We start from the raw sequence: 11,208 nt of genomic DNA, 5'->3' as shown, positions 1-11,208 counted from the left end.
TGATTGATGAGCCAGGTTTAATGAAATCATAATGGATCACACCTGCGCCAGACCGCCAAACACACACCATCAGCTTCTTTTGATGAATTTTGCTTTTTGGTCTGTGTTTTGGTGGCTCGTCTTTGTCCAACCATTGTGCTGAACCTTTACAGTTGTTGTAGTGGATCCATTTCTCATCACATGTTACAATTCGACTCAAAAATTATTCATTTTTGTGACGAGAAAGTAGCATAATGCAGGCACTGCTTGTGTATGTATGTATGTATGTATGTATGTATGTATGTATGTATGTATGTATGCATACGTGGATGGATAGATGCTTTATGTTTTTTTTGTTTTTGTTTTTACGTATTCCTTATTTAGTTAAGACAATCGGGTGAGATTTCAGGAATATTTAGCTGCTAATTCTAGCAGATCGAGCAACCACTAAGCTCCCTCATTTTGTTGATTGTAGTATGAAAGTAACTTCTGAATAGTTACATTAGAGTGAAGGGAGATAATAGAATAGGCATTTAGAGTTATTTCCCTTGTCTTGCATCATGCCTTTGGTGTCATGTCTTGTGTATGTGTAAGAACGATATAAACAAAACTGACCAAACGAAGCCAACTACCAAGATGACGACACCAGAATGGTCGCATTGTCCACAATGTCTGCAATGTCCACTTCGACAAGCTTCAGAGTCTACATCAGCCAAGTCTGAGTCCGGTTTCGTTGCCGCTATTCTTGTCTGGCTCAACAAACCCCACGTTGTCAACCGACGCTTGATCGGTTCACGGTTGATCGCCACATTTTCTTACCCTCGTATTAAGACGAGGGAAGAAACCCGAAAATTCCTGGATACTGTAAAGAACAGATTCGTCCATTCAACACGCTGGACTGGCGAATCCTCTGTTCAAAGAGGCATTGAAAAACGGCAAGACAATGTTGATTTTACGAACGAAGAGGCTGTGGGAATTGAACATCATACGAACGAAAACAATGTTACATGGGAGAAAAGTAAACACTTTACAGAAAAAGATGTTACACGTGGATTAAATGGGCACCATTCAAATGACGATAATGTTGAAGATCATTTCACCGATGTGCAGATCGAAGACCTTATCACGTCCCCGGAAGATCTGGTTGTTTTCGTTCGGGACTTGCTACCGAGAAATCTGGATTTACATCAAATCCTACGGGAAGTGATTACCTACGGTAAGTGAACAATTAACTGTAAAGCAACCCTTACTTCGAATTAAGCTCTCTCTCTCTCTCTCTCTCTCTCTCTCTCTCTCTCTCTCTCCTCTCTCTCTCTCTCTCTCTCTCTCTCTCTCTCTCTCTCTCTCTCTCTCATTAAGCATTACGAGTTACCTCTTATGTAAGAATGTTTTTCTCATCTGTTTTCAGATCAACAACATCAAGAATTCCATTTTTATCCAATTGCCCGGTTTGATAAAGAAGGTGCTTGCCTCTCTGTTGACAATGATATGCCATACAGTTTCATGTTTTTGGCATCAGACTCAAGCAATAGGTAACAAAGTATATGTTGTTGTTGTTGTTGTACCAGATAAAGTCTTCTTCATCTAGCCCAAGCCATCCAAGAAGCTAACTGAATTCCATGGAGAACCACAGATCCCACATGTTGGATAGTAGAGTAAAAGAAACCTGGTTTGTCAGCTTGATATATAGTCTATTATTCTACAATCTAACCAGTCTTTTTTGTGGGACAAGTTCACCTTGGGTGTGTTTGAAGCACACTTCATTAGCAAATGTTATTGTGCCTTTGTTGGAATAATAAACATAACCACAGTAAACAAATGAGCAAAATTCTGTGTTGTCAACAAAATCATGATCTAGTTGTACACTTTTAATGATCAGTAGAATAAGAAAACTCCCTTCAAAAACAGGTATGGGTTAATGACAGAAAAGGCATCCATCTGTTAAACAATTACTCAGTAATATGTATTCATCCAGCCCTTGCAGGCATGAAAAAAAATAGATGTAAAGTAGATGAATAAACAAGGTCATAGGCAGAGCTTATCCCAGTCTTTTGGAGCATTTAAGCAACTTGGTGAGCATGACTACCCCTTGAACAGGACGACAAGTCATTGCAAGTTTCACACCTCCAGCAGTCACTGGTACTCATTTTTCAGCTGAGTGAACTGGAGCAATGTGAAATGAAGTGCCACCGAGTTCGGGAATTGAACCCACTATCTTATATTCACAAGTTCAACATCCTAACAACTACACTAAGCACCTTCACATACATTCACACTCATGCCCACATTATTTAGCCCTTTTGCTACCATATTTCTGTGGAAATATGGTAGCAAACCTAGTCATTGAAATACAATGACTAGATTTCAATTAATTTTGAAGATAATGAAAAATTTAGTAAAATAACTTTATCATTATTAAGTTGGTGCTTGGAACATAAACTAACATAAAATTGTAATGAGAAATTTTAATTTCACTTTAAAACATGAAGTTGATATCCTTAGAACCAGGTGCTGTCCTCAGTGAGTTGATATCAGAAGAGCTAAATATCAATAATTCTGCAACAACAACCATATAGTATAATCGCCTGCATGCAATAATGTTGGTCAAACATTAGGAATCTTTTGAGCTCATTCAAGCTTTCGATTTTGTCATTTTCTTCCCATTTGGCGTTAGGAAGGGCATCCAGCTGTAGAAACTCTGCCAGATCAGATTGGAACCTGGTGCAGCCTTCTGGCTTGCCAGTCCTCAGTCAAATCGTCCAACCCATGCTAGCATGGAAAGCGGACGTTAAACGATGATGATGATGATGATGAAGATCATAATATATGGAGTGTCAAGTATTATTACTGCAGAAAGCAGTTTTATATACCAATCTATCTTTTGTTGCGGAAAGACATATTTGAAACTATTTACTGAAGCAATGTAACTTTCAGAAAATGCCAATTTGATTTTTTTGGTAGATATTTAACATCATTACTGAAATAACCATGCAATTTAATTTCACTGTTTAAGGGTGTTCATCATCATCATCATCATCATCGTTTAACATCCGCTTTCCATGCTAGCATGGGTTGGACGATTTGACTGAGGACTGGTGAACCAGATGGCTGCAACAGGCTCCAATCTGATTTGGCAGAGTTTCTACAGCTGGATGCCCTTCCTAACGCCAACCACTCCGAGAGTGTAGTGGGTGCTTTTACGTGCCACCAGCACAAAGGCCAATCAGGCGGTACTAGCAACAGCCATGCTTGAAATGGTGTATCTTACATGCCACCTGCACAGGAGCCAGTCCAGCGGCACTGGCAACGATCTCGCTCAAATGTCTTACACGTGCCATCGTCACAAGTGCCAGGAAGGCGATGCTAGGCACCGGTGTTATAGAATAAAATGTAGAAATTTTAATGTTATTGATGATATTATTGACAATTTATTTATTAATTTCTTTTTGGTTCTTTCCCTTTGTTTTTCTTCTACGATCCAGGATTGAACTTAAAATCTGCAAAGCTATAAAAGATGATCCTTCACTGGCTTCAATGACTTATTTCTGGTTAGAGAAGCGTCTCTTATGTAAAGTAGCTCGCTGGTCTGGAGCAGAAACCTTGCGTACTGATACATTGTCACTCAGAACTGTATCAGTTGAAGCCTACAACCAGCTCTACAACCAACTAAAAGCTAAATATGGTCCTAAGCTGATTGAGGTAAGATTCTTGAACTGAAGTGAAATAATGTATGAACTAATTCACTGCTGTTGTTGTTGGCAACGGTGTCGTCATCATCATCATCATCTAACTACCAGTCAATCGCAAATCTAGCATACATATGATCAAAGGCAATCCAGTCAAAAACATCCTACCTTTTGTTTTTAGTAATAGGTCTTCAGTTATATGTCCTTCCACTTTTTAAGACAATAAAGTGTGATTTCAGGGAGATTTGGTGGCTATTTCTAACTTGTCAGTCAAACATACAGTGGCTTTCTTGTTGACTAATGGATTAATATATTATTGTTAACCTCAGGCTAACACTGATCTAGGTGTTCCAGCCATAGCCATCTAGTCTATCTAGAAATTTATTTAATATGCCCTTCACTTTTTAGCATGTTAGAATGTGATCTGAGGGATACATAGCTACATTAAACTGACTCTGTACTGCTAAGTGATCCCTCACAGTTGAGTGACCTCTCATAAAGTATCAAGTGTTCTCTATACTAGTAACTGCTCCATCAACTTGAATGATTCACCAACTACATGTGCATAGATACCTTGTCAAAATGACCATAATTTGGTGAACTGATACAGGTCTATACCTAACATACCCTTAAGACCCGCTGGTGTGTGTGTGTGTGAGTTTGTTTATGCAAAAGTCCAAGGACTGTATTTATGCATCCCTACAACACAAGTGAACCTCTCTAATGGGCTTCAAATATCTATGTTGATGAAGTGAGTATTGGCTGCTATTTCGGTTAGATTGAGTGAATATGTAGAGGCTCTCTTGTTGGCTCAAAGTCTTGAAGATCCTTTGTGTGGATAGCTGAAAAATTAGGAACAAGTTTAGAGATCCAGAGAGATGGAGTAATTAAATAAAAACCATAGAAATAGCAACCAAGTTGAGATAATTTGGTCATAGCTAAACTATGGAAAAAAGTGGTGATGATAGCTGCTCTATCTTGATTATAAATGTTTTGATCAATATTTACATAAAATTAAACAACAACAATAAATTAATCAACAATTTATTTGATCAAATACTCTTAGATATAAATTGTCAATTGAATGACATGAAGGTCATGGCTGGAATGGCTTTCATCATATATTTGCTCGAGCAGAATTAACTTGGGTTTAAACAGCAACATCCACATTTTGTAATACATACACTTGTCAATATGTACCTTCTCTATCCACTTCTCCTTTTACCCTGACCTCTCACTAACCTACACACCCCATTCTAAACCCTTTATCCAATCATTGTATCCCTTTGGGTCTTCTATATTGCTCCTACCTCCTATTTTCCTACCATCTATTCAACTGGCCTTCAAGATTAATTTTGTTACTTAAGGCTGCTGGGGATCTACAAAAATAGTACTGAAGCTCTGTGAACCAAGTTCAGAATTCCAAGATGTAAAAGTGTAAAATATATATTTACTCATGATAAGGTTGGCAGAGATAGATTTATAAAATTTCTAAGTGATTTTCAAATCTACAAGTACAGTCTAAACTTTTAGATGCTTTTTCGATAAATAATTTACTCTTAAAAGCATCTATTGGAACATAGTATTAACAAAGCAGCATTAATTATCTCATTAACTATTGTTACCATATTTCTGCTGAAATACACTAATTTTGTGACAATTTTTTTAAAATAATGAATTTAGTAAAATAACTTTGTCATTATTAAGCTGGTGTTTGGAACAAATTAATGTGAAATTTTGATGGAAGATTTCGATTTAAATCAATTTAATCCTTTAGCATTTAAACTCGCCATGTCCAGAGCAAATACTTTACCTGTTTAATGCCCAAGCTGGCCAAATCCAGCCTCTCACATTTATCCTAAAATATCACTCTGCCCCTGGACTGGCTCTTGTGCTGGTGGCACATAAAATACACCATTTTGAGCATGGCCGTTGCCAGTATCGCCTGACTGGCCTTCGTGCCGATGACACGTAAAAGCACCTACTACACTCTCGGAGTGGTTGGCGTTAGGAAGGGCATCCAGCTGTAGAAACTCTTCCAAATCAGATTGGAGCCTGGTGTAGCCTTCGGGTTCCACCAGTCCTCAGTTAAATCGTCCAACCCATGCTAGCATGGAAAGCGGACGTTAAACGATGATGATGACATCATCAAAATCTTGAAACTACAAGAAAATGTATGATTAATTCAAAACAATATGAATAAATAAGCATTAGATTTGAGAGAGTAATCTGAATGCTAAAGGGTTAAAGCAGAACCAGAGTCACAGCAAATGTTTTTGGTTGATAACTGCTTTTTATTTAGTTATGTTTTCAGTTACATATATCTTTTAATTTGAGAGATGAAACTGTCAAAACAAGTTTGTAGTTACTAGAATCATCTTATTGAGTGGACTCACTTCTCAAAAGCCCGGGTTTGTTGAAAAGATGAGATGGTTAAGACTAGAATACCACTGATCATAGCTCTGTGCAGTCAAGTTTGACTGGGGCTAAACAACAAATACCTTCAGAACTTCAATTTCAGTATTGTTGTTGTTATTATTGACGGTTTCACTTTGTAATTTTGACCTCTTTGTTTCAGGAATGGCCAGAAAGAACTGACCCCAAGAAGTTCGTCTATGAAGATATTGCCATTGCTACATTTCTTTTGGTAAGCTATATTGTAGACATATAATTCTTAAGGGTTTACAAATATGTATGCATATATATTAGAGAGAGAGAGAGCTAATAGTGAGGGATTACCAATCAGAGCAAAATACTTCATAAGCTCTCTGTTGGCACACCTGGCTAACAATATTAATTAAATTAGTGAAGAACTCCAGGTAATCTTGTGGCAAGATCCAAGATTATGGTTTATCACAATTATATATTGTAAATCTGTAGATGGGCTCCAGACAAACTGGTTTTTACACAGAGTGATATATAAGAAATAAGTTTAAAATAATCGTCATTACATGTATATTTTTCCTTTTTTGACTATATATATATATCTATGTGGAGGCGCAATGGCCCAGTGGTTAGGGCAGCGAACACGCGGTCATAGGATCGCGGTTTCAATTCCCAGACTGGGTGTTGTGAGTGTTTATTGAGCGAAAACACCTAAAGCTCCACGAGGCTCCGGCAGGGAATGGTGGCGAACCCTGCTGTACTCTTCCACCACAACTTTCTCTCACTCTTACTTCCTGTTTCTGTTGTGCCTGTAATTCAAAGGGTCAGCCTTGTCACACTGTGTCACGCTGAATCTCCCCGAGAACTACATTAAGGGTGCACGTGTCTGTGGAGTGCTCAGCCACTTGCACGTTAATTTCACGAGCAGGCTGTTCCGTTAATCGGATCAACTGGAACCCTCGACGTCGTAAGCGACGGAGTGCCACTTCATATATATCTATACCCATGCCAGCATGGAAGGCAAACAAACAATGATGATGATGATGATATATATAGTGATTTGAAAGTATCCCAAGTAGAGGTAGTGTAATTATTCAGCTTTAAATGGGTGGATAGAAGGTGAGAGATAGAGCTGTGTAGTTGGGAAGTTCACCAGTCAACTATTTGGTTCCACATTTAGTCTCACTACATGGCACTTTAGGCAAGTGTCTTCTACTTTAGCCTCAGCTTTGTGAGTGAATTTGCTTGACAGAAACTAAAAGCCCATCATATATACATATATAGGCGCAGGAGTGGCTGTGTAGTAGGTAGCTTGCTTACCAACCACATGGTTCTGGGTTCATTCCCACTGCGTGGCACTTTGGGCAACTGTCTCCTACTATAGCCTCAGGCCAACCAAAGCCTTGTGAGTGGATTTGGTAGACGGAAACTGAAAGAAGCTTGTCGTATATATGTATATATATCTTTATATATATATATATATTTATATATATATATGTTTGTGTGTCTGTGTTTGTCCCCCCAGCATCACTTGACAACCAATGGTGGTGTATTTACGTCCCCGTAACTTAGCGGTTCGGCAAAAAAAAACCAATAGAATAAGTACTAGGCTTCCAAAGAATAAGTCCTGGGGTCGATTTGTTCAACTAAAGGCGGTGCTCCAGCATGGCCGCAGTCAAATGACTGAAACAAGTAAAAGAGTATATATATATATCATCATCATCATCATCATCGTTTAACGTCCGCTTTCCATGCTAGCATGGGTTGGACGATTTGACTGAGGACTGGTGAAACCGGATGGCAACACCAGGCTCCAGTCTAATTTGGCAGAGTTTCTACAGCTGGATGCCCTTCCTAACGCCAACCACTCAGAGTGTAGTGGGTGCTTTTACGTGTCACCCGCACGAAAACGGCCACGCTCGAAATGGTGTCTTTTATGTGCCACCCGCACAAGCCAGTCCAGGGGCACTGGCAACGATCTCGCTCGAAAATCCTACGGGAGCCAGTCAGGCGGTACTGGCAACGGCCACGCTCAAAATGGTGCATCTCATGTGCCACCCGCACAAGAACCAGTCCAGGGGCACTGGCAACGATCTTACTTGGCTTGCCGGGTCTTCTCACGCACAGCACATTTCCAAAGGTCTCGGTCAGTAGTCATCGCCTCGGTGAGGCCCAATGTACGAAGGTCTTGCCTCGGTTGGGGTTTATGTTTCCTTGTGATGATGTGCGATGGCTGCAAATGAGCATTGCCATCATACAAACTGCCATTTCTAATTTCATGTGGAAACATGTCTCACCACGGGGAACTATCACGTTAATAATGTAAACAGCCAATAAGAACTGAGGTGGAAAATCTACCTCAGTTGTAGCCGACCCATGTGAGCTCGGAAGAAGTAAACGATGACAATGATGATGATGATGATATGTCTGTTGTGGTGGGGATGGAGATAAGAAAATGTCACCATTATTCAAGCAGTGTCATTCATTTCCAATATTGCTTTTCTTGTAAACAGGTCATGGTTGGCAACAGGAAGTGAGCCGTTCATTTGTGACAGAGGGTGGAATGTTCGTATACACAAATACCACTTTTAGAATGAAATTTAAGTAGGGAGTATAGCCTGGACAGCAGAGATGGGTTATAGATAGGGATTAAGAAATTTGTATCATGGTGAAGAGTTGTATATGTGGTTTCATGCTGACGTTGTTGTTGTAGTTGTTCGTTATGTATTGTTGGTATTGCCACTATTGTTGCTCAGGTATTGACACTGAAGCAGAAGGAATATTAAATGGGATGTTTGTTTGGTTTTTATATACATATATATATATATATATCATCATCATCGTCATTTAACGTCCGCTTTCCATGCTAGCATGGGTTGTATGATTTGACTGAGGACTGGTGAAACCAGAAGGCGACACCAGGCTCCAATCTGATTTGGCAGAGTTTCTACAGCTGGATGCCCTTCCTAACGCCAACCACTCCGAGAGTGTAGTGGGTGCTTTTACGTGACACTGGCACGAAGGCCAGTCAGGCAGTACTGGCAACGGCCATGCTCAAAATGGTGTATTTTACATGCCACCTGCACAGGAGCCATATATATTTCATCATCATCACATTATATAAAGATGATGATGATGACATATATATATATATATATATATATATATATATATATATTCCAGAGTAAGCACATAAATGCAAAACAAGGTGGAGAAAATAGTACTTGTATACCGGAGGTAGAGTAATATGCTTTATTAATAAAACTGCAAAGATATCAATGTGTGTGTGTATATATATATATATATATATATGTATATAAATGTATATATTAATACATCTATTTGTTTTCAACACCACCTGTCTTCGTCTGTTGTTTTTTTGTGAATTCTCCCTATATATATATGTCTGTGTGTGTATATATATGTATATCTATATGTATATATATATATATGTGTGTGTGTGTATATATATATATATATATATATATATATATATATATATATAGTAATGTTTGTTGCCACTTTTGTGTGGCTGTTCCATGCAGAACAATGTTACTACATTTTAACTCCAGGAAAATAATTTTTTCCAGTTGGTAAACAACACACAACCTGTGCCTGATATATTGCAATATATCAGACATAAATTGTCGTTAACCAGCTAGAACAGATGTTTTCTTGGGGTTAAAATGTAGTAGAATTGTTCTGCATGGAACAGCCACACAAAAGTGGCAACAAACATTACTGTTTAGTATCATTATTGCTTGTGTCTCTTTCAGAGATTTTAAAACCAGCTACTTTAGCTTGTTTTATATATAAGTGCAGGAGTGGCTGTGTGGTAAGTAGCTTGCTTACCAACCACATGGCTCCAAGTTCAGTCCCACTGCATGACAACTTGGGCAAGTGTCTTCTACTATAGCCTTGTAAGTGGATTTGGTAGACGGAAACTGAAAGAAGCTTGTCATGCGTGTGTGTGTGTGTGTGTTTGTGTGTCTGTAATTTTTCCCCCCCAACATCGCTTGACAACCAATGCTGGTGTGTTTTACATCCCCATATCTTGGCAGTTTGGCAAAAGAAACTGATAGAATAAGTCCTGGGGTCGATTTGCTTGACTAAAGGTGGTGCTCCAGCATGGCCGCAGTCAAATGACTGTAACAAATAAAAGAATATATAAAATATCCAATTACTTCTCTTCAGCTTCTCTGGGAAAAAGAACGTCAAGAGACAAAGTGTGAGAAGCAGACTTTTGTTGATCTTGGTTGTGGTAATGGACTTCTTGTTCATCTGCTCACTTCAGAAGGGGTAAGTATCAACGGTTCACTTTTTCAGGAGACAATTTAGCAATTCTGTCAATTGTATCCTTGGTCTATATATTTGTAACCTTGCACAAAAACTTGAATTCTTTCACTGCCAAACATTTCAAACATGGCAACTAAGACATTGAAGGCTCCCCAAATTTTAGCCAACAATAAAAAGACAAGTTAACACAGATATTTATATTTTAAAGAATTCCCAAGAAGAAACAATCTGCAAAATAAATATATCTCACTCTATGACATACATAAATAGTATAAACAAAAATTCTGAGAAAATCATAACAAAATCTCCCTCTTTTGTTTGTATTACCAGCAATAAGGAAATTTTATACGTGTATCAATTATAAGAAAAAGGACAACCTGGCACAAATACGTGACCAAAACAAATGCTTCCTTACCTGAAACTCTTATCTAGGAGTAGGAGATAATGAAAGTAGTTTACCTCTGCTTTGCAAGTAAATGAGGTGGTAGAATCATTAGCATGCCAGACAAAATACTTAGCAACATTTCTTCTGGCTCTTTACATTCTGAATTCAGATACCGCTGAGGTTGACTTTGCCAGTCATTCTTCCATGGTCAGGAAAATAAGTCAGTTAAACACTGGCAACTGTGGTAATCAACTTCCCCCTCCCCTTAAAATTGTTAGCCTTGTGCCACAAATAGAAAAAATTATTATTATTAGGGTGGCAAGCTGGCAGAACTGTTAGCACACTGGGCAAAATGTTCTGAGTTCAAATTCCACTAAGTTCAACTTTACCTTTTGTCTTTTCAGGGTTAATAAAATAAGTACCAGTTGAACACTGAGGTTGATTTAATCAACTTAGCCCCTCCCCCAAACCTGCTGG

At 38.6% G+C, this 11,208-nt stretch overlaps 1 protein-coding gene across 1 annotated transcript in view; it reads left to right on the top strand.

Moving 5' to 3' along the window:
* Positions 1-487: 487 nt before the first annotated feature.
* LOC106870356 (putative tRNA (uracil-O(2)-)-methyltransferase) overlaps positions 488-11,208 on the top strand; it is a 21,507-nt gene continuing 10,786 nt past the window's right edge. The window contains exons 1-5 of the mRNA XM_014916390.3: positions 488-1,195; positions 1,388-1,511; positions 3,462-3,678; positions 6,244-6,312; positions 10,245-10,349. Coding sequence (XP_014771876.2) covers positions 565-1,195; positions 1,388-1,511; positions 3,462-3,678; positions 6,244-6,312; positions 10,245-10,349 — 1,146 coding nt within the window. The 5' untranslated portion in view covers positions 488-564. The remainder of the gene's footprint in view (positions 1,196-1,387; positions 1,512-3,461; positions 3,679-6,243; positions 6,313-10,244; positions 10,350-11,208) is intronic.

The sequence above is a fragment of the Octopus bimaculoides genome, chromosome 6, assembly GCF_046866305.1.
Source record: "Octopus bimaculoides isolate indiv1 chromosome 6, ASM4686630v1, whole genome shotgun sequence".
In the NCBI taxonomy this organism is placed as follows: domain Eukaryota; kingdom Metazoa; phylum Mollusca; class Cephalopoda; order Octopoda; family Octopodidae; genus Octopus; species Octopus bimaculoides.
This window is presented reverse-complemented; position numbering and strand designations above follow the sequence as displayed.